This window comes from Thermobia domestica, chromosome 6 (assembly GCF_964235325.1).
Source record: "Thermobia domestica chromosome 6, izTheDome1.hap1.1, whole genome shotgun sequence".
Lineage (NCBI taxonomy): Eukaryota > Metazoa > Arthropoda > Insecta > Zygentoma > Lepismatidae > Thermobia > Thermobia domestica.
The window spans coordinates 46511818-46537385 of NC_137459.1; the positions used below are offsets into that span (position 1 = coordinate 46511818).

General features: G+C 34.2%; 1 protein-coding gene across 4 annotated transcripts in view; it reads left to right on the forward strand.

The window, feature by feature from the left end:
- The window catches only part of Raf (serine/threonine kinase raf oncogene), a 91892-nt gene that overhangs the window by 6266 nt on the left and 60058 nt on the right, over positions 1-25568 (forward strand). For 3 of the 4 annotated variants that reach the window (XM_081761584.1, XM_081761585.1, XM_081761587.1), the window contains exons 2-4: positions 21788-21889; positions 23219-23363; positions 25265-25458. In XM_081761584.1, coding sequence (XP_081617710.1) covers positions 21788-21889; positions 23219-23363; positions 25265-25458 — 441 coding nt within the window. Of the gene's footprint in view, positions 1-11081; positions 11182-21787; positions 21890-23218; positions 23364-25264; positions 25459-25568 lie in introns of all 4 variants that reach the window. The other variant, XM_081761586.1, reaches the window with a different exon arrangement.

Consider the following 25568-nt stretch of genomic DNA (forward strand, 5'->3'; position numbering starts at 1 on the left):
CAATATTCCTTCGTCTTCGTGTTGGCTGTCGTGGTAGCTGAGGATTCCGCACAGTCAACTTGTGTGTCCCCAGATAATCCACACCGGAAGGAGAAATGTCATAACCCTCATCAGCAGACTGTTTACTATGATTATCATGCTCCATAATAATGTCTTCACCTCCGTCAGAATCTGCAGAATCATGAAATTCTGACAGTAAATGACAGGGTTGGCTGGTTTAAACCATCTGGTCAAGGTTTAAACAAAAAAAAAAAAAAAAAAAAAAAAAAAAAAAAAAAAAAAAAACGAAAAAAGGTTTAAAATCGTGTGGTGACGTTTCCACATATCAAACCATCCGCATTACGTTTATCTACTTTTCACCTTTTAATCAAGGGGTCCCGTGTTCAATTCTCGGTCGAACCACAACCCATCCTTCAAGTGTAAACCAAGTAGCGATTCGAGGTTTCCCTTTAAGCGAAAGTCTTCTCCGTGATAACCTTGCTATTTCATAAGGATGTTAAGCCTAAATATACGAAATGAAACCAAATTATATATTTCTACTTCAATGAATGCCTGTTGTTTTATAAAGAAGCCAACCTTGCCTCGTATTGATAGAAATTGGCCAAATTTATCAACTGCCTACGTAGCTTCCAACATCAACTTGGATTGAACTTTGTTTTAATTTTATTGAATGATATCTACATACAAAATTTGTAATTTAATACCTCAGTTTTAGCGTAGTGATTATGATGCGTTGACCTTAAAATTTTACATACAAATACATTTAAAGTAATAACAGGATTTTCCCAATGGCTAAGGCGGGAGTTTCCCGATTTATATATAATTCTACTTGTGTAACTGTTCATCTTTTTGTCCTTTTGAAATGACTCTTGACAATTATATTAACAAGTACGCCTATGTAAAGATCAGTACAATGTATTACAGATCAGTTTATCAGGAGTCCTTCGTGAGTGAGTCGGCAATCGCATTTGTGACCAATTAGTCCCGGTTTCGTGTCCAAATGGACAATTTCTCGTGGATGTAAGTCGAGAAGCGGTTTGGATTCCGCTTTAAGCTTATGTGACCCCTTCCAGCATAACCTTGTTGTTGCATAATAACACTAAGGTGAAACAAACTAATTTCTGTCCATATCTCATATAAATACATAGAGTAAATTATTTAAACCCAAAAAACCGGGTTTAAACCAAAAAACCTGGTCTCTTGGTTTTTTCAATAAAAAACATGGTTTTTGCCAACCCTGGTAAGTGAGAACCAACGTCATTTCCATTATTTTCCACCAGTAACCATTGCCGTATTTGGTCTGCCTCTGGATTCATTTTAGCGCGAAATCATACAAGCACACCAACAGAAGGTAGAAGAATCACAAACGCGATAGGTAACTTGTGAGGGATTCCCTCACAAACAGAATAAGCCTTTCACTATCAAGGCTCTAATTCATACTGCGCACGTGATACGTCGCTGAAAATTGTTCTGATTACGCACCATATTCCAATCTTCAGCTAAGCGGCGGTACAGGTCAATGGACAAAGTTTTAAAAATACAGAAAGGAGATAAAAACAAAAGTGAGGGATTCCCTTGCAAGTTACCGATGGCGGGTTAAACAAGTATAGTCCGTTAAGAAAGTCTTTAGTCGAGTTTCGAAATTTTTGGAAGGTCCGGACCCGATGGACCTCTCTCGTGGCTGCGCCCCTGAGGATTGCTAACTAGTCCCAAATTCAATGTGGCGTTTCCCATCATACATTTTTATGTGGAAGAGAGTATAAAATATATTTGTTTTATAAAAGAAATATGTATATACTAAAATAGAGGGGGGGGTTTCTATATATTGATTTATTAATATTTGGTTCACAAATTACTGTAAAAGAAGGCCTGATTATCTGTATAAGCTAAAATTTAAGTTGTTAATGCATGTTTTTTACTCTAGTACATATTTTGTAATTTTGCGATCTTTTTAAAGTTGTCATCCCGATGGCAGAACTGCGATGAGCTTTTGTAAGTCAAAAATTTTCTGCATGAATTCTGCAAAATATTTCTTCAGAAGAAACACTTGTGATTGTTAAAAAAATACACTTCACGTGACGTAAAAAAAAAACAGTTCGAACTGCATTTAAGAAGACACCTACACATAGCAGGCATCTTTTTATACTTTTCTGTTGGCTATTTCTTTTCCTCTGGTAATTTTTCTGCATAGGCGCGGCAAATTTTCTGCGATCACATCGCAGATCGCAACATGTCCTGCTATGGGGGTTGTCATCATAATGGTTTGCTTGTATAGTCCCGTAATTTAAAAATATGAATGCATATAAATAAATTCCATTTGTAATTGGTAGTGAAATAAACTTCAGAAATATTATTTAGCGCGTAAAACCTCGTTCACTGGAAACATTGTCGCGTTGTTGCAGAAGCACTACAACGACCAGAGCCTGTAGCTTTTGAGATATGGGAAAGGAGACTTAACATCTTCTGCAATTGCCGCGCTGTAGAAATCTGGTCGTTGTATGCTCGCTGCAACGCAATTTAAATTAGAGTTTCTGTGACGGATTGTTTTTCGTTTTTTAAGACGGATTAATGAATTTTACAGTTATATGAAGTAAAAAAATATGTTATTTAAAGTATATGCAAGTATTACAAAGTAATTTCTTTACTACTACTGCTAATGATATTTTTGCTTGAAATGCTTTGGTCGTTGCGCAACGCTGCAATACTAACATTGGCCGCCACAGATTTATTTCATATATTTGCCTTACGTAGTGTTGTTCCGTTCCTTCAGTAACGAACTAGTAATATCTTATTGTAGAAGCTCTGTTGGTCCATGAGTTTCTCAGCAATTGTAGTCACTTTTCTGGTTTTCTTTTATGGTTTATTTAAAGAATTTCTGTATTTTTCAGAGGTTAAACGTCAACTTTTACCGTTTACAGTGTGGTTTCACATTTAGATTCGTTTTCGGTAATATTTTGCTGGTAATGCCTTTCTTTGAAATCTCTAGCTCTTAGGAGGATTATTGAAGAAGTAGATTGTCATAAACGTACCAAGTTGAGCTGTCTAATTCAAAAACGAAATTTGTAAGTTAGTTACTTGTGACAATTAACTAATTTCTTTTCCGGCTGTCTTGTAAAGAGGTACATATCGTGCTTTTGCTCTTTGTATGTTAACTGTTTTGCTTGAATGTTGTCCGAAACCAGCATCTATTCCATGTCGCCATGCATCGTCCCAAACAAAGGTGAGCAGGGATTAACTAACTAACTAACTAACTAACTCTACGGCCTATGGAACCTGGAGGTTCAGTGCCGCGTTCACAAAAGCTCTCCACTGACTTCTATCCTTAGCTAATTGGATCCAGTTTCTACTTTGTATTCCTATCTCTGCGAGATCCATCTTAATATTATCCTCCCATCTGCGCCTAGGTCTTCCTAATGGTCGTTTTCCTATGGGTCTACCAGTCAAGACTTTGAAAGCGTTTCTACTTTCTTCCATTCTAGCAACATGACCTGCCCACCTAAGCCTCCTAGACTTGACGACCCTAACAATGTTGGGTAAACCGTATAAACTATGTAGTTCCTCGTTATGAAGCTTCCGCCATTCCCCATTCTCGTTCCTCTTGGGTCCGAATATTCTTCTCAGGATCCTGTTCTCAAATACTTTCAGTCTATGTTCTTCCCTCAGAGTAAGCGACCATGTTTCGCAACCATACAGAACAACAGGCATGATTATCGTTTTATATATTTTAAGCTTCAAATTCCTCGACAGAATTCGCGACAACAAGAGATTTTGAACCGAGTAGGAAAACGAATTCCCTGCTTTTAGTCGACATTTAATTTCTTCGTGAATATGATTTCCGTCTGTTAATATTGATCCTAAATATTTGAAAGTATCCACTTTATCAAAAGCATTATTTAATATTTTAACGCCTCCACAATTTGCCGTATTACGGTCCCGACGCACTTCCATGTATTTAGTTTTCTCTGCATTTACTTCTAAACCCATGTCCCTGCAAGCGTTTAATAAGATCTCTGCATTTATTTCTACTGTTCTCCTATCATCCCCTATTAAATTTACATCATCAGCATATGCCATAACCTGGTGAATGCCGTTCAACTCTAGGCCCTGGTTGCTATCTTTGATTTTCCTTATGGCGTATTCCAGCACAAAGTTAAATAATAATGGCGACAACGCATCTCCTTGTTTCAGGCCATTTTCGACGTGGAAGCTCGTGGACAAAAATTTTCCTACCCGGACTTTACTTTGGGATTCACTTAAACATATCTTAATTAATCTAATTAGCTTTCTCGGTATTCCAAGTTCTGTAAGAACGTTGTATAATGTTTCTCTCCTAACCGAGTCGTAAGCCTTTCTAAAATCAATAAATAGTTGATGTACCGGGGTATTGTATTCCCACTTCTTTTCGAGTATTTGGCGAATGGTAAATATTTGGTCGATAGTTGATCGATTTCGTATAAACCCGCACTGATAATCTCCAATAATTTCATCTGCGTATGGGGTCAATCTTGCTAACAGAATATTTGAAAGGATTTTATAGGAGGTGAGCAGGGATAAAGTATGTATTTTCTGTACTCTATATGTCAAAATTGTGTTTGGAAAACCGAGCTGAAATAAATATGTGAAATGACAATTAGAATTAGGTATACCACGTACCAAGAAAGAAAAAAAAAACAAAAAAAAACTGAATATTCATGTTTTCACTGCCAGTCAATTCAGTTTTTGTTCAGAGTTAATTGACCTATTTAATCTTAGTTGGGACACACAAAACAGTTTATCGTGTATAAAGTTTCAACTCAGCAGAATATTTCCAGTTATTCTGCAGGATTACTTCAGGTGTTAAATTCAGGTCCGTTACTTTTCCTTTATTAGTCTGCCACATAATATTAAACCTCACAGACAGTATTGTTTGTAGACAATTTCAGTAAAAACACTAGATGAGTTAATTGTTACAAGGTTATTTAAATGGAATATCACGTTCTTCACAAATCGTAAATCTGTGCGTGGGCCTTCTCAAGGTTCTCCCAATTTCTTCATTCTACCCTTTCATTCATCACCACCGTCTCCCTTAGCCTCGATGCATAAACCTGGGACATTAAAAGAAAAAAATCTGATATATAGGAAAAGAGAATTATATCTAATGACTTATAATAGCCAGTCTTTAACCTTGGACCTCAACAGAGTAAGCCTAAAGCAGAGGTGAATTACACAAGATTTTTTTATTTTCCACAAGCTGTTTCATAAACAAATCGATTTCATGGACACACTTAACGAACTGAGAATTCATGTTTCATCAAATATAACCCAACCTGAAAATATCAAAATAACACCTTGTTTTATTGCGACAGATTCCGTACAAATACTATAAAAAAGTCACCAGTATAAAGATTGGATGTAACTATAGCAGGTTGTTGGAAACCAGGACTGAACTGGATGTCAAAGTTAGCATTAAAAAAAATGAAAGTTAGTACACGATTCCTTACATATGGCAAACACGTAAGTACTGTTATTTTATTACGCACTTTGTAATTGGGCTCTACAATCTGTTGTGTCGTGCAATAAGTAATGACAGTTAAATCACTTGATACGTCATTTGATATTCCAGCGAGATAAGCCTCTGATTTCTTTTGACTACTGTGTTATGAAGAGAGCGTTTTTTCTATGTACTAATGGAGACTACTACAAATGAAGTTGTATTTTGGCCCATGCATTCACAGCGACTTTAATGTCTTCCTCTTCCTGGAAATGCTGTCCACGAAGGTTGTTTCTGAGAGAACAAGCATACAGAAGTCAGATAGGACTAAATCCTGCTGCAAGATAATTTTAGAATTGATCACTCCATTTGGGCAATGGCTTGTGACGTATGGAAACTCACGGTATCATGGTGTAGAACAACAATGTCGAGTAGAATTTGGCTGTTATTTTGTCGACTAGCTTTTTTCAGCTGTTTAAATCTACACTTATTGAGCACTATTCTTTGTTTCACCTTGTTCCAGGAAATTCATACAGATGATACCCTTTCTGTCTCACAATATCGTTAGCATCAGCTTTGCGGACCGTGTGCTTTTTGACCTTTTTGTGTTTCGGTGGAGAAGACAGATATCATTCCATTGACACATTTCATTTCTGGGCCATAGAAGGCTCAGTTTTCAATCTCTGTAACCACACTATTCAAAAACGTGTCCCTTCCTCTCCCCTCCCTCCCGAACATTACAACATAATTTTACACATGTCCATCTTTTTATTTACATCGTTTGTAGGATTAGGTGTCTCAGCATCCATTTTGCACCTACTTCTGTATCCTAACCAATGAATTAGTATTTCCATACCATTATATGCACAACTAATCATCTCACAACTCCTGTATGGTCAAGAGGTACAAACATAACTGAAGTCGTATTATATTGTTAATTCTTCAAGTTTATATATATATAATATATATATATATATATATATATATATATATATATATATATATATATATATACAAGGGCGGATCTAAGGGGGGGCTACGGGGCTATAGCCCCCCCCCCTTGACGCTCAGGTTTACACTGGATAAAATGGGCTTCAATTCAGCTTTACACTGGATGAAACGGCAAATTATGGTTTAGCCCCTCCCTTGATCATATCCTGGATCCGCCACTGTATATATATATATATATATATTCGGAAACAATTTCTAATAATTATTGAATTTCCCACTTTCCTCCCCACTTTAGGATGGAATTTCAATGTTCGTTCAAGTGAAAAAGAGACATTATGAACCAGTGAACTAAGTTCAGTAAGAAAAATGTCTGTTTTACTTTAAAAAAAAATCTCTTCACATCACTATTCAAAGTTCTATATAAAGTTTGTATAATTAGATTGCTATCCTTTATGTTTACGAAACGATTTTTTTTCTTTCTTCGTGAATTCTTTATTCAATAAGGACCATGGTAAAGCAGTTTCTTGCAAATATACATGTACTTCTACGTTTAAACGTATTCATACTATAAGAATTTATGAAGGAAAAGTCGCAGGTTTAGTATCGATAATTCATTACTTCGAAGCCAGAGCTTACATACAGCTAGAGTACTTACTTCTTTTGGTAGTTCATTGAAAATAAGTTCAAGATCTGATGGATATTGAAGTGAAGAACACTTAATGATGTGGTTGCACTTTTTCTAGTATGTATTTCAATGGTTTTACTTATTTTCGTCAATGAGTCAATTCCTTGAAATTAATCTCGTACACACCTAAGCTTTATTTTTCAAACCAAGTCATACTGACTAAAGTGTTTAATACCCTTTAGCATAACTGTGTTTTATTTTTTTTTTTTTTTATTAATAAAGTGCAGTCTATTGTCAGTGTAAGGCCTATTTCGCAATATTTTGCACCCAGTATAGCAACATTTATGTAGTTCTTGTATATTCGTTGTTTGACACAATTGTTAGAAACAGAAGTTTTTTCTGTTGCACTTACCATTTGGAAGGGGAAGGCAATTATGTCTGTAGGAAGTTGTTATAATAATATCACGAATATTCTTCTTTTTGAGATATTCAAGGAATGAATCAAGTGCTTCTTTTTCGCCACCAGGAAAATAATTTGTACCTGAAAAAGAATACAACACAGATCACCGGCAATCCGTTTAAAATGGACTCCACATTTTACGTGACATGTTTACAAAGCTCATTGAATTGTAAACGTATTTGGTGAAAGCTTTTGAGTTATTTTTGAACGCTTCTTTCCTTGCCGTTCGACAGTAGTTTTGTTTTCTTGATTTTATCATGTTTTCACATGTACTTGTTTCCTTCAACCGTTTTCTGTGCGAAAATTTGCTCGTTGTGTAGCTGTTACTTTTGGGTTATTGAACAGCATTTTGATTCTGTTTATTATTATTTATTTATTATTATTTATTTATTATTATTTATGAGAATTTTGAAAGTTTACGTTTAGGGGTACTAAGATTTTAATTGTTAGAACTTTTGTTACTTGATGGTGCAGCAATGCCTTGTACAATATCGCACTCCACAGATGCATACTGTTGGTTCATATGTTGCCCTCCGCTTAAAATCACTAAGCCAGAGTTTTAGAGATTTGTTCCGAGTTTTATCTAAGTAAAAATTCACACATCTAAATGAATTCTGCTCATTGTAGCTTTTCAACTACGTGTAACTTAAATAAAACTAAAATCGGATCAAACGCAATAGATTCATGGATGTATGGTTCACTTCTATGGCCGGATATTATTAATTATGTCTTTCGTAGGCAATGATAGATGGCCGAAACTATAACCTACATTAAGTGTTTGCATTTGGTTATTTTATTTTTTGAAAGGCAAAGCTAAAATATAAAATTTCAAACTCATCTGTATTAAGAATTCAATAGTATCCTGAGATCGAATTAATTTTTATCCATTAAATATTTTGTATAAACACACATTACACAAAATATTTTTCTTTTTTGTTTTTTCTCATAACAGATGTAGATTTTTCGTCACCCAGCATGCACTTTTCATCAGGTTTCCTAAACTCCACTGTACTTATCATGATATAAGTTAGGTATATTCGGCGCAGATAAGTGTGTTTCATATTCATGCGTGAAACACATATCATCAACATACTAACATGTAATTGAGTGGTCATTTGCAGGTATTTGATGTGGCCAAGTTTGGCTGCTTTGCCGTCATGTTCTAGTCTAATATGGCAACGAAGCGATATATCGGATTTCGTTCAATAAATAACAAATAAGTAAATATAGAGTGACAGTACGTGACAATAAGCGGAAGTACATCGTAAATGTAGTAATTAATAATAATAACGTAGAGATACTTAATACTTGGGCGTATCAGTAGTAATAATTAAGAACTAACGGATAAAGTAGTACTAGATTAAAGTTGGGAGTTGGTGCTACTGTTTCTTACAGCATGTTGTTATCACAGCTGATATGAAGAAATTGAACAGTTGATTGGTGTAGCAACCCTTTCAGCACCGAACTCGATGAGACTGGACCTAGATCTTAATTTGGGAACCAAACCACATGCACTCTCACTGACAATCGAACTTCGATCTCCCAGATCGAAGACTCGCACGATAACTATATAGCTATGAGAGAGATACCCAAGAAATCGAAAATGAAAATATCTATAAAAGTGTAATTTTGTCTGGTATACTGATATATATTCACCAGATCTAATCGTGTACGATGCTCTTTTTCGATTTTCGGTACGGGACGGTCAAAATATATATGCATAAACAAAGATGATGAGTACCTGGGACACCGGATATTAGTGTCAAATTCATAGTTTTCGAGGTTGCTGAGATGAATGTAACATTCCTTGACGTCGTTTAAGTTGAAATTCAGACCCCATCGTCATGGAGGTTCAGGCGGGGAGTGAAAAATAACATGTCCAAGACGATCTATATTAGTGTCGAATCCGTAGTTTTCGATATCGCTAAGCTGATAGGTGATGGGCCTGATGACAATTGAGCCCAATTTTAGGCAACAAAGGAAATGGCAGCCGGTCCGGGAAGTGACAGGGGTAACATGGAAGGCAGTGTTCTTCATTATTTATTTCACTCATTTATTTACCTTCAAATATTATGTGTAAACTTTTTCCTTTCCGTGTGAAAACGGATATTTCAGCTAGTATATAATATTACATTCAAAGATATATATTTGTTCCCTGATACCTCTTAAATTGTAATAAACAAAACTGTAACTTTTGTTCGGAACTGACAGGCTAGTCGTGATTCATTCCCATTCTTGAGGGAAAGGTAGTTACACAATTGTTTTTAGGCGAAAACTGGCTATATTGAGAGCATGTAACAGGAAACTACCAGTGCATTGTAAAATGATGATTTTCTTTCTTACCTCAGCACCCAACGGTTACGGTGAATAATGCAATTAGCACAAGTAATTTTCATTAATACGTATAAATACCCTCCTATGTTTGTATTTTAGTCATAGAAACAAGAGGCAGCCATCTTCTCAACTCAAAAGCACAACACATACTACTGGCATCGAGGAGGTTTCGCCATTGCGTATGCTTACAAGTGGTTGACAGAGAAACCAGTTTTCTGTTTTTAGAAAAACCGAAACCAGTTTTGGAGGACTCAGAAGACACGGTTCGGTTTTCTATGAAAAGCTTTTCTCTTCGTTAACTTGTTCCGAAATGAGTACTGCAAGATGTTGAACACATACCATGTTCGGCAAAATCACACTAGTTTGAGTAAACACCCAAAACCCTTTTGGAGAAAACGGAGATCTGTTTCAGTGAAAAATCTAATAACTGTAGAAGAAAATCGAAGTGTCTGCTTTTCTACAAACCTGTTTCCAGCTTATATATATAAACTGTTTTGTCCATCCTTAATGCTCACACTTAGTACTTACTTTATTTCGTTAAGTGAGCTTAATTGCAATAACATTATGATATTTCTGTCTTCTTATTTTTCATATTATAATATGTGGTTGTTTAATAGTAGAATTACAGAGTAATACACTACTTTTCATACGATTACATACATAACTTTTCTTGAAGTACACGTAGTTTTGTCGTTTGGAAGACAGCACAGATAATAGTATTTGTCTTGCAAAACAGAGTAAAATTTGAATGTACGCAGATATGGGTTAGACGTTTTTAAGTAGACCACTGTGAACTCAGATACGTAATTTTTAAATCTACATGTTTGATGACTGATAAGTGATAGTATTCATTTAGAATATATACTACCGTTCGAATTTTTATTCTACCAACTTGTACTTAAATTTATAGATGAAGAAGCTAGGATGAATTACTGTATTGACTATTGTGGATATGGATGTATTTAGGTGTATTTGGAATCTCCGCATAAAATTATATGTTTAACTGCCTCACCGTGTTTCAAGCCAGTAAGGTTGCTACGATAATATGAAGCATTTTATCCAGTCCCCATGTAATTGAGTCAGTCTTTATTCAATTCCCAGGTTTTATAGACCTCATTGGTACATGCTAAGCACTGTGCTTCTTAATCATTCGAACTATCCGTTACCACCGTAAGCAGGATATGATTTTCAAGTTTCAGTGCTTGCCTGTTAATAATTATGTTCACTCTTTCCTGCCTTAGGGTAATTTGAGAGCCATAGCAATATGAGTCACCTGCATGGAGCTGGTTAGTTTAGCACTGAGAGATGGAAGATCAAAAATACAAGAACATTAGGGTACAGGTATATTGTGAAACGTATTTTGGTGCTGATTGTTATGGGTGTATGAATGTGAATTGTTGTTCAGTTTTACCTAAGACAAAGTAATGTTATCTAAATATTTATATATACATATGCTCCACTAAATAAAAGAAAATACTATTCTTCTGATAACTGTGCCCTGCGTGACATGTTTAGCCTTGCTGTAAGTGAAGAGAAATAAATGTTGAATGGAAAACACAAGGAGTTGACCGCCCTCTGGTGTCAGTCTTTACTTTTCTCTCTCTTGTGTTTCGTTAGATCCATTCATTGTGTGTGTGTGTGTGTGTGTGTATTTGCATAAGTTAAGGAAGAAGAACAGACTAAATAATTTGAAAGAAAATTTTCAAATAAATTTCTTCACTAAAAAGTAGAAATTACCAAGTACATAACAGTTCATTGTTGTGACATGTTAAAACTTGTAAATTATTTTTGTTATTTTTGTCCAGTGGTTGATCAGAGAAAATATAAAAATGACTTAACGTTATATTTCTATTGATATTTTGTACAAGGTAAGGAAAATGTACATTATCAAGTACCGGAGAAATTGATTTTAATGGCTATGTTGCGTAACATTTTTTCTGGAAAGTTATTCTATTAAGGATGCAGTTTCTGTACTAAAGTATCTCGAGTTTATTTTTGTAATGATTACGTATTGGTTTGTAACGTACAATAGTAATTCTGTTCTTCCTCGTTTTCTATTGATATATACCTCCTTTGTTGTATTTTATATCTTTATCCCAATTTTTGGCCAGTTGTTTAGCATATTTTCGTCTAATTCTCACAACTACTTACATTTAACATTAGTGTATGCAAATTTGTAATCTAGTTACTACTACATTCGTCGTGTCAGTGTTTTTTGTAATGATTTTTTTAAAAATATTAACAGTAACTTTTCCCTTACCATTTCATAGTTAATTGTTTTTGTTAACCTATTGAGCATGATTTTGTTTTCGAAATGCGTGTAGTGATTCTTAGTCTGTTTACTGACTTTGTTATTCTATTTTGTGTTTGATCGAATTTATTACTTTTCCACCAAACTCTGAAAAAATCTCTCTTCTAAAACTTTAAAAATAAATAAATAAATAGAAATTCCCTTCGGTTAAAGTTTAATTAAGTAATAGTGTTGTTTAACGAATTATTTTGTCCTATCTCCTATCCATTAAGTATTTATCAGAAACGAAAGGTACTTGTTTTTAAAATGTAAAAAGAGTTAACTCTACCTTTATTCAGATTTTCACACAAAATATTATAAAGTATATTGTGTTAGTATTTCATTCATATTTTTGTTTGGTTTAGAGGTATTATTCGGTTTTATTGTTTCTAGACTTTGTTTTATTTGCCAGTGTGAATCCGAATATTAAAAAAAAAAAAAAAAAAAAAAATCTTTACACATTTCCATTGTGTATTTTAATGAAAGAGTTCGTTGACCGGTATACTTTTCATACCAAAATATTTAGATCTTAAGAGGTTTCTGAGTCCACTCCTTTGTGGCATTTAAGTTTTATATATTTCTAAGTTAAAATATCTTAATCCAAACCACTTTTATTAATATTTTTCAGCAAGGTAATAATATCAATTTTAGGCTGTAAAACCGTAATATTAAATGCGCACTCATATACTCAGTAGTGGAAATGTTTACTACATTTATGATATTACTACAGTTTTCATATTTTCACATGAATGCAATTTGTGATTGTTTTGCCCCCATGGTGGATAAGTTAAGAGGTGGTTTATGCGACTTCGTTTCAGTTTTGTTAGCTTTCAAGATGAATGATACGATAACTCGTGAGCTTTTCTACTGTAAATTGGCAAATGGCACAGTAGTGAGCTTTGTATATAGTTCCTCGAGTTCATTGAGATCTTTTGTAGTACTGGACGATGGATCTTCGCGAAATTTCATAACGTCAAATGGTAATTTCACAATCATAGAATGATTACCATAAACTGCCACACTCGATTTTCCTGAAATCACTATCCGTTCAGCTTGCCGCAGAGCTGTTACGGAATAAGATTCCAATTTTGTTCATTTCTGAATGGAGTCGTGTTCTACCTATCTCGTGTAATATCAGCTGAAGAAGATATTAAAGATATCTCAAATGAGTAACTTGCATGCAAGAATGGTAAGTATGGGACAAAAGTAAATGACCAAAATCTTCATTAGTTTTAATGGCGTTTTTGGTCGTTTATTTTTGTTCCGTGCTTTATATATATCAGGGTTGGCTGGTTTAAACCAAAAAACAAAAAAATGTTCGTAAAAGTATAAGTGTTTGTAAAATCTTGATGAACACACATTTGTGGGTTATCACGTTTCACTTCCGTATATTATTCGTATTATATTCAGACCTAAATTCCCCATTCATTACTCAAAAAGATTATACTACAAAAGCAACTTTTTTTTACAAGTTTATAAATTTTATTTTGTGATTTTTTTGTAGTTGTTATTATATAATTGCAATCGAAGAAAAATCTTAAATATTGTTTAGTTTCAATGTTTACTATTGATAAAATACATCGAAAATGCCGTACTTTTGTGTGTGTGGGGGGGGGGGGGTCATACAGACCCCACGAGAGGCATTTAGTGAAATAAGTATCTTTGGTATCTATTTATGTATAAATGAGTCTGAGCCAAAGTGGACTCAAATAATTCGTATCTTTATTCACTTTTCTTATTGATATGCAGATTAAGTCGGTGTATTTCTTTAATTTGGACCAATAAAAGTCGTTGTTAGCTAACTTGAACTAAATTAGTTCTTCTGTACTCCGTCGTACTTTGAAATTGTTCATATGTAATTCTGTGTAATGGTTTCACTTGTGCAACTGTTTATCTTTTTGTCCTTCTGAAATGACTCTTGACAGTTATATTAAGAAGCATGTAAAGATCAGTACAACGTATTTTTTTTTATCAGGATTCCTTCGTGAGTGAGTCGGCAGACGTATCGCAGTTGTGGCCAATTAGTCCTGGTTCCGAGTTCAAATGGAGGACAATTTCTCTCGGATGTAACTCGAGAAGCGGTTTTTATTCCGCTTTAAGCTTATGTGACCCTTTCCAGCATAACTCGGTTGTTGCATAGTAATATCAAGGCAAAACAAACTTATTTCTGTCAATATATGATATGAATATATAGAGCAAATCATTTAAACCATAAAAACCTGGTTTAAACCAAAAAAACCTGGTTTAAACCAAAAAAACCTGGTTTAAACCAAAAAAAAACAAACGATTTTTTTGTTTTTTTTAAATAAAAACCATGGTTTTTGCCAACCCTGATATATATATATATATATATATATATATATATACCAGTCGTTTAGAAATTACTGTTTCTGTTATGTTTTTTATGACACGCAGTTCACGGAAGTCAATAAAATCCTCACGAGAGAGAAGTGAATGATCTTTCATAGATGGCGTAAACATAGGAGCTAGAAGAGCATGATATTGTGATTTCCATAAATTTATAACAAATGGAAAGATAGCAAAGTTTTGAAAATAGATATTTTCAGTCTAAAATGATACATTTTTTTCAATCACACGGACCATGTATGCTGCAAACTGGAAAGGCATCCTATGGAAAAAAAAAAGAAAAAAAAAACTATAGCAGCTGCCCGAACGGAGCGCTAAAGGCATTCACAAATGACATGGGGAACTTGCACATTGTTTTGTGAGGGAACCTAGAACATCTCAAGATAGTGTCTGATGAAGCGAAAGTGGTAGTTGGCGAAACTGTCACATGTATGTATTTTTTTAATGTGAATATATTGTTTTGCTCAGCAAATAGGTTGTTTATGTTTAATTATATACAAAGTAAATCTTCTATTTATGGAAAATCTCAAATCCGTTTCCCATCAGTACTGTATTGTTAGTGTGGTGAGGGCTCAAGGAAACAGCCAGCTGAACTGCTAACCTTTTTTAACATAGGACGCCTTACCAGTATTTAGCACGAATGGCGTCTGCAATTGGAATAATTCCCTCGTTTTAAATTCAAAACCACCTGTTTCCTACTTTTTCTTATATTTATTCATAACAGAGTTGGCCCATGGCCCTAGACTTTTTGATGCACCCAGTATTAGTAATAATATGAGAGGCAGATGCAAGTTCTACTGTTCTCGAATTTTAAAGTAATACCAGATGGCGCTTTAGCGATGATTGTTTTTGTTAATTCTTCTATCTTTATCAGAAAACTAACTGAAATATCCGTTCTTTGCACGGAAAGAGTAAGCTTACGGAATATATATTTGAAGCTCCTTCCCTCTTTAGGATGCGCATTTCAATGAAAGTGTAATTATGTAAACTCAGAAGCTACTCTATTTTTGACACAAGTGTTGAACTCCCTTACGCGCCTATGGTACGCCCGTTAATCAACGTGACATGATAAAAAACGTGATATGATGCAGGAATTGTGTTCCAAAATTCATTTCAAACGAGTGAGTCGTTTACTGTGATGGACATAATCACAAAGAACAGGCGACGTCTATTCCAAACTGGCGAAAAAATATAGAAATTGTGTCTTCACCCCTCCTCCCCTCAGAACCGAAATTTAGGAAAATACTGGATCATGTGTCCACTTACTTGCAATGAGGAATTTATATACATTTTCTCATCATTCTAACTTAAGGGGTTCATGTAATACTTGATTCTCCGCATTAGGTTTGAACCCTACACTCTTTTAGGATACGCCCTTTAACCAAATGGTGATTGGACCTAGGTAGAAGTAGATACGAAGAATGTCCCAAAATTCATTTCAAAGTTTTCAGCCATTTTCCCATGATGCGATCACAAACACCAGGCAACATCGCTTTCAATGCGGAGCTGGAAAAAAAAATTAGAAACTGCTACTTTCCTCTTAAAACGGAAGTTTTAAAAGCGCTGAGACACATGTTCTCTTATGAGAAGTTTATATTCCGAGTTTGATCTCCTTGACTTGAAGAATTTATGTGGTACTACATTCTGGGCAAAACATTTGAATCCCCTTTACTTCTCTTAGTATACGTAGCGTACGTATTTTAAAAAAGAAATCTCTTATTCATTTCTTAACAATCAGAGTTTTCTGTCCAAATTCCACGTTTCTAGATACATATTAATATGGCCTGTAAGTTCAGTAAATCACTTTCACTTTTCCATGTAATAGTGTGTATTGCCCACCTTTCCCTTCTAAAATTGGAATTTTCTAAAACTTTAGAATACATGTTTCTCTTATGCTTAATTTAGAGTTTTGTATACTAAATTTTACGTCTCTAACTTAAACAAACTCCTACATATGGCACTTCGTGAATAATAAAGGGAAATTTCAATTTTATTAAAATTGTCCCGGTTTCTTCCGTTAGTAGCGAAATTTTAGAAAATTTTGAAACATGTATTATCTTTTTTTTTAATTCAGAGTTTATAAATCAATTTTTACAGCTACATTTTTAAAACCACAAAGGGCATTCCATAATAGGTAATAGTTTATTTCGTTTGGACAATATTAATAAATCTTTATTAATATATCCTTAAAAATTAAAACAATATTTTACATAAAATCATGTAAAACATGTGTTTCCTTATTTGTAATGAAGAGTTCATATGCCGAATTCCCCTAGCGCTAGAGATTCGTGAGATATACTGTTCTTGGGCAAATTTTCAACCTCAGTTTTACACCTCTTAGGATGGGTATTTCCAAAAATTCTTTCCGATCCCTTACCTTTATGACAGATGGAGTATTGTCTCCAAATTTCACGTTAATACTTATGGTAGTATGGCCTGGGTGATGATTAGTCACCCATTTCTACTGTTTTATGTAATACAGTAGTATAGTTTACCACAGAAAGATTTTGCATTTAAAGTTGGAAAAGAGAGTGAGTGATTAAGGAGATAATGAATTTAACTTTTTTTTTTTTTTTTTTTCTAGATCCAAGAAGGTGCTCTACACCAGCCACCAAATAAGTTAATGCAAGGAATAGTTTAATATTCCTAAAAACACAATAATTAATATTGTTCAGAATGATTTTTTTAAACCGTAAGTAATACAGAAAGGGCCAGTGAAATTTATTTTGCTGCGTTGATTCGTTTTTAGTCTTTTAAGGTGGGGTCCGAATCACTCGCTGCTATTGTAGATCTCGAAGCAAAGCTTCCCTACCTGGAATTGAACTTGGGGTCATGCTTACAGAAAACATGCATTTAAACACCTGTCCGTCACAGATGAATCACTGCAAAGCTTAATTGAGTGCGATCAATTGATACTTGATATATGCTGAATGACGTCAGCATATAGTAATTGTCACTCTTTATGTTCACATTCCAGTCGGGTGAGTGATTTCCTGTTAGTAGGCATTAAACAGCAGCAATGATATTCACAATTAAGCATTGGTACACAATAATAGTTTAAAAACGACTGCAAATCACAGAAAATCAGAAAGAGCATAACGTTAATCTGGAAAACAAACAGAAATAATTTCATTAAGTTGAAGTACGCGTCAGATGTGACTAACTCAGCTATAGTTGGCGAATTTCTCCTAGCTTATTAAACGAATAGTGGGACCGTACCCACAACAGAAACAGAAACATTTTCATCTTTTCCATCTTTATCCTGTTTTTGTTTCTCTTCGGATATCTTTCATTGGATACTAGTCATAACCGTAGAACTAAAATAAAGCACAGTTTTTAAATGTGGTTTGCCTAATACTTCCAAAGGATTATTCACGCTTACTTGAAATTGAGATACAAGTTGAATAACACATTAAATGCTTATATAGAATGTAAAGGGCAAAGCTCATCGTATTTTGTTATTAAGATTGGAAAAAAATAGAGAAAATAAACGATAAATAGATTTACCTGGAATATTTGTCGAAGCCATCGCAAGGTCTTGAATGAAAGATTTCCAGTTTCCAATAAAAAACTCTCTCTTCCGTAACTTCCACATGGCAACATAGATTACACACAAGCATAAAAAAATACTTCTCTGTTAATTCTATTTCAGAATATTGCTTGAAATATTGAAATGTTATTATTCACTTTTCTGTTATCACTTTGCACGTCAATTTACCCGATATTCTCTTATTTTGATTGAACCCGACATTACTGTGTACGGCCATTTAGTTTCCTGTTACGTAATAGTCACTAGGTTGTCCTCTAGGTAATACTGAATTCATTTTTATACGTCACTGCATTTCGACGGTAGTGTATGCACTAATTTTACTTGAATAAATTCGCATTTACTAAATACAATCCTGAAATGGTAATTTCTATATTCCGAAATCGACACAGTAGTCCTGGACTTCTAAAGAGTACTTTGAGTATGCAGTGACAGGTATACGTAACAGTGAGATAGCAGTTTTCTATAGTCAGCACATATTACCAACTTTTCTTTGCTTTTTTTCTCTCTTCAGTATTGACCTTACAGGTAATTTGGTTTATTTTGTACTTCCCGTGGTAGTAAAACTTTCGATTTGATATGAAATGAAGTATTTGTGTACTTGATTCTGTACAATTCAGTTCGTGATGCGTGAAGCGAATTAGCAAATCTTGGCGATTGAGCGAATCTTCAACAATTTTCATAAATTTGTCGGCGGCGGGAAAGGCATCGGAGCATATTAAGTCAGCATTGTACATAAGAAATTCGTAAACAGATTGTCTTGCATTGGAACGAATGATTGTCACAATATTAAAATTACTCCATATATGAATTATTACAGGTATAAATGTTCGTTTAATGGTGGTTTATCAGGGTAAATGGGGAATTGTGTATTACGTATTCTCTTATGTACGATGCATTTCGAGAAGTCACCCTTTTTGGTTGGTTAATTGTTGAAAGCATTATTTACCTTTTGTCTTTGGGATGAGCTTTAAAGCAAAAAAAGATGAAGGAACTTGAGGTGAGAGTGTTACCCTACTTCGATCAATTTGGCTAACTAAAATAGAATCTTATTTCTGACTTTTGAGTATACATAATAGATCACACATTTCAAAAGAAAGAGAAAATTAAGAACGAATATCAGTTTGAAAATTATATATATATATATATGTACAATTTCATTGTCAGGAGAAAGATGTTACAATGTTAAATGTTAAAAACGTTTACAGATGTAAATCTGAATAAATTACTGATATAGCACTGTTGTATATGTTCTACTGCATGTTTTGTTTTTGGGGATTGAACAGCATTAATTTGAAATCAACGTTAACTTCTGATATTGTAGACACTCTAAGAACGTGTGGTATTATTGTAAAACTACCAGGATAGAAAGAGTGCTGATAAACTTATGTTGAATAATGATTTGCATAAGAATTGTAGACAACAAAACTGGCCAAGATTTTTCAAATACACAAAAACTAATATAAAATAACATCATCAGTAAAATTTATTAAGCTAATGTGTGCAGCAGAGGAGATTCGTTAATTATATCTTTCTTTTAAGAAGTAAGAGAATATAAGAATCGTTACATCGTTTCATGAAGTTTTACATAGCGCCCATTCTTCAACAATTTTGTTGTGAATGCACTTTACAGATTGACGCATAACCGCCGTTAAAAGGCTTGCGGATGATTCATAGTGATGATTAAACTTCCCTAACTGCATGTAGGAAAAAAAATAAACTGTGTTAATCTTTGTTTCTTACCGATAGGAGAAATCACCTGAGATATTTTCGTCCAGTTTTTCTGTTCTACCAAAATATACTGTTAAATTAATTATATGGATTACCTAAAGTATAGTATGTAAGAGTTTGACAGTAAGTGTCTTCATCCCATCTCAGATGCATTGTAATGTGTGTTATGCGAATTTGAGAAACAATAAAATCCGTACCAGCTTAACTTCGGTATATGCATTAAAAGTCCTGAAGAAAAAAGTGTTAGTTGATACGTCCCAAGTGTTCAAACTTCAGTATGGTGCGCGTTGGTGAAACAACAATAAATAAAATCTTGCAAGAGAAGATTTCTGTTAAGTGTGAAGGTTTATTTCCAGAATGCTTCTATTAGAAACACTAATTCGAAATTATCCATAAATAGCTCTATTGTCAACAAAGTGAGTTTCTAGGTATAGCATTACACTTATTTAGACGGTGTTTTCGCATTTAGAAAATAACATTGAGCTTGTTTTTGTTATTCGATTAATTTTGAGGTAAAAAATAAATTAAATGCAAGAATTACTAGGCCTACCATGCCGCATGCGTTGCGTGGTCCCCTGAATAATATGATGAGTTTTCCACAAGTAATGAATGTATTTTTTTTTTTTTTTTTTTTTTTTTTAATTTCAAAAGTTATGAGGAATTCTGTTTTGTTATAATAGATAACTTTTCAGTAGAATTTATACAACAAAGGTATACATCGGTCATAAAATAGGAGAACTAATTTATCGTCTAAACGGCTAATACTGGTTGCGAAGTATTAGCAGTCAGAATATATTCGCTGTTTAAGCGCCAGTTTTACCTTTGGGAACTACCAGAAATTATAGATGACTAAGTCAAAAGAATAAATAGGATGATCGAATTTTTATGACCAGAAACCTCGTCACAGTGAATATACTTCAGTTGTTCGGTCCTACTTTCCCTCCCAACATTCACATGGAAATCACTGGATAATTAATGAAGGTCTCTATCCGATTGGAGTTTACCCATGTATTAGATAAAACATGCAAACACGATTAGTCAAAACCCTCCCTGCTGGTTTAGTGGCTAATGCGTATTCTTTGTGCGTGTGGTCCCGAATGTGATTTTCGGTGGGAGAACATTCAACTCACTAAGGTGGTTCGGATACAATTTTAAACTATAGATCCATGGTCTAAAAGCTTAGTGTCTACTTCTCAACCTGTTCTTAACATATCTCATATGGGAAACATGTTAACGCTTTCTAATTTCCACAGTATATCAGTTTTGTTGACACTAGTAGGTTATATGAGGATGTTCCATTGAAATCCAGAAGCTTGGAAACTGATATAATGTAGTCCTGTTCAAAAGTGATATTTCGTCCCTCAGTATCTTTTGAATGAACGTGCAATGGGAGGAAACATCCATGTTTCGCATTACGTCAATTTATCGTAATTTTCTGAAAATTACATATCAAGTTGCATTTTTGTTTGAATGTTACTGGAAAGGAGAAAGAAAATACACTTTTTAACATGGCTTAAACAAGTAAATTAAGTTTACCGAGATTTTAAAAAATATTCGTGAAAAAAAAAAAATATTTTTTATAATTAAGGGTTACTTCCGTACTTTAAGGTCGCAATTTGAGCACAAATTTTAAATGCATGTCACCTTTCTGTTTGTTCTTTTCAAAGTACAGCGTTTCCATACACTGATTAACATTCCGCTTTTTTTTATAGCATCGTGGTTAATAATAATGGGATTTTTCTGTCTACTTTTAGGTTTTACTTGAATCTGCAGTGAAGGTGTGATTTATGCTTGAAATTACCATTCTCCTTTGTTCTCTCCTTTTCCTGTAAATATGTTCATTCCCGTATATTTGTTTCTATTTAAGTATTTCTTGTTAATACATACTGACTCCTACCAAACTTCTCTTGTATTGTTAATGAATCGTAATAGTCTGTTTTCATTACTTGTAAAGAAAACAAAGAACTTTGGATGTAGTGTTTCAAAAGTTATTCTTTTCTTTTCATTTACAGCTGCAAAATATTCGAAGTGTAATTCGCCTTACTAAAATCAATATTGATGCCCTTAATGAAAAATTCGCAGGATTTCAAGATCCACCAACCATATACTTAACGGTAAGTTTCCACAAATATATCAGTTCCTTCGTCTTTCTTACATGAAGTTAATTCTGCTTCCAAGATAAAAGTGATAATCAGCAAAATTCAGTGCTAGTAATATAGTTTGGGCTTTATGTAAACCAAATGGTAGCATTCTCAGCTAATTGTCTGTTATTCGAGAAGTACTTCATAATTTTGTGTTAGTATTAGTTAATATTTCCTTACCACCTTAGTACACTTTATACGAGGATGACGAAACATGATATGTACATTTGTAGAGGCAAGCAAATTTCAACCTTATGAGTTGGGTTTAAAATACTTTCATTTCACTGGTGGAAAGGAAATAGGGTGTTTCGAAAAGATTGACCTGATTTTAAAAGTCCATGTGTATTGATAAAAAAACACACTACAAAAATGAGATAAATTGAAAAATGCTTACAAAACCTTCAAGTTTTAGCTATGCTATTACAAATGCTCTTTATGTCCACCAGCAGCAGCACGAACAACATCTAGACGATAGCTAAATTCGTCGTAAACTTTACACAGTGTATCTGCGTTTACAGCAGAAGCATTCTGTCTCTTGGGGCCGCGGTGGCTCAGTGGCAGAGCGTTCACCTCTGATGCATGGGGTCTTTGGTTCGATTCCAGCTCACACCAAGTGAACTTTATGATGGACAAACACCGTGTGTGGGGGTTTTCTCGGGGTTCTCCCGTTTCCTTTAACCTAGCCGATATAACTGTGGGACGTAAAACTTCAAAGATTTCATCCTGTCTCTTCAAATTGGCGACGAATGTTTTTGGGTGCAGGCGAATCAATGCCAAAATGCCGACGAAAAGCACACTGGACCGAAATCACTGACTCAGTCTTTGCAAACTTCAGCACACAAAACGCCTTCTGTTGAGGGGACGCCATTTTATTTCTGACTGACTGCAAACTGAGAAAACGCATTGACTGACATCTAATAGTGATTTTCTGAAACTCTAGGCCACATCTATTCAACCAACACTAATTTCCTTGCAGTCACGTCCCATGTTCCGTAATTATTACCGTCCAAAATCAGGTCATTCTTTTTGAAGTACGGTGTATATGTACTACTAATTACGAACTTTTTTTTTTTTTTTTTAAACTAAGACCCTACCAAGTTTCTGCAGCATGTAAATCCCATTGTAACCAACAACCAAAGCGAAAATCAGAAAGTGGCCAAAAAGTGACAGTATGTTTTTGCCATCCTCGTATAGATATATTCATGTAATTTCGTCTACAGTTACATATTCGTATCAAAGTTTCTGTGTGTGTGTAAATATTGGCTATAGTGCACGTAGTAACACGATCAATATTTATTTCAGGAATACCAAGAGCTAACGAGCAAGCTTCATGAATATAAAGCGAAAGAACAGGAGTTAATAGAACAAATAACTGGTGGCCGAGACAGTCCGCAAGATAGCTGCGACGATGGTCAAGCGCAACCGTTTGGGCAAAATGATTATTATTGTGAGTTGGTTTTAGTATCTATTTATTTATTTATTTATTTATTTATTTATTACATTGTTTTCTACACTGCTTAAAGGACATTTTGTACTGGAGATAAAACAAGTCTACCAGGGTCTATTACTTAATAATACCATCCTGGCATTAACGTGATTCAACTGACGAAGTACGTAGGTAATTTCAATCAGGATTTCAAATTCGAAACCTCACTACTGCCAGTCCAGAATACTTAACTGTTTGTTTAACTTGTACCACTTTTGTTGTGAATATAAAGCATTCACAGAATCTTTGATTGCAAAATAGTAATATAATACATGGACTGTTGCAAAACCTCCTTTAACTTCATATTGTTTCAACCAAATGTCTCAAGTTTAAGTGTTTATATCTATCTGGTAGTTGCTTTCTAAAATTACGATGAACCGAAGTAGTACAGTATACAATTACACTACTACAGTAAAAACTGTTAACTTGGCTTCATTTTGTAGAACCTGTATCATTCCCCATAAAATGTGTATTACTAATACTGTGTAAAGTGATCATGTTTCAGGTACTTCATTCCTGTGCTTGTAATATTATATTCCTCTTAAATACGAAGCTCCTTCATGGCTTAGCGGTTAGCGTACTCGCCTTTCGCGCGGGAGACCCGGATTCGATTCCCGGCGGGAGCTCATGTGGTTCGGATTCCACGTTAATCAGTAGGTCCACGTCTCATATAGCCTCGCTGCTGAAAAGGGGCGTTAAACTCAAAATCAACTCTCCTTAAATATGATAATATGGTCACTGAAATGATATGTTATAAAATACATATATATTGATTTTTGAAAGACGACGCCGCATTAACACCACCGTGTGTACGTGATTAACACCTTATTTCCTCGAGACAAAGAAATGCCTTCTAAGGAGTTCTGCTGACTCTCAAGAGATCAGTGACCAGGAAAACAGGCAGAATCTTGTCAATGGAAAGCTAAAGCAACAGAAATACAGAAGTCGTTTCACTTTCATGTTTGTCGTAGCTTAAGTGCATGAAACTTCCGCTAATTCAAACTATTTCTTTGAAATTACCAAAAATGCATATTACTTCAAAGCATTTGTCTCAGGAAATCGTTTGTAGATAGCGGGTCACTTTGACAGATACACATATATCAGTTGGCCTGACAGAAGAGGGAAAGAATGTTGCAAGTAAATTCTGATTGTGGTAAATGCTATAAATATTATATGTATTATGTCTATACTTTAAAAGTTATTATTAAGCATTTTTTAAATAAAATTTGCGTAGCTATACAATAACATAATTTGAAACGCAGTGTCAGTTTTATTTTTATTTTTTATTTGTTTCTGTTTCCTAATACATTTTATATAATATTTTCTATAAACTGATCGCCTGTCAAGAGTTAATTAGCTGTCTTGGCTGAAACCAATGGCGCCCAAAATAGACAAGTTCATTTTGAGTATATATATAATTTAGTACCACAATAATCAGTTAATATGTTACTATATAACTAATAGATTGAACAAATATAATTAACAAGTTAGTGAAAATATGACTACAGTGATTTCATTGAAATTAAAAGTGATTCAAATAATTTTTTACACGATTGTTTTGTACTTGGAGATGTAGTTTACATACTACGAAAGGGAAACCTTTCAAGTTAAATTTACACATTTATTATTTGTGTAGATTCAGATTAAAATATAAAACTAGGATAGGGCTTTAATACGATAATAGTATACTGTATTAAATGTTTTTTTCCAACTGAAACAAAAAAAGTATATATAATGATGGATTTCATTTCAGTCTATTACAATATTCCTGTTCTTGGTTTGTTTGTTTTTTTTTTCTTCTTTTAATCTTTATGTTTCTTCTTTCGCTAAAATATGTCTATATTATCTTTATTATAATTTAGATGGAGATGACGGTTCTCCGCGATTAGTTCCTCGTTCTCCCTTGAAGTCTGTTTTAAGAGTTCATCTTCCAAATCAGCAGCGGACGTCTGTTCAGGTCCGACCAGGTCTTAGTCTCCGAGACGCGCTAGCAAAAGCGCTAAAACTTCGTAAACTATTGCCTGAAATGTGTATAGTAATCAAGGGGCAAAGTAAGGTAAGTGTAAACTTAACATCGAAATGTTCTGAGAAATAAAACTGTGAAAAAGGATACTACCAAACTTCAGGACGTGAATCTTAATATTAATCGAAAGGACAAAGTTCTTT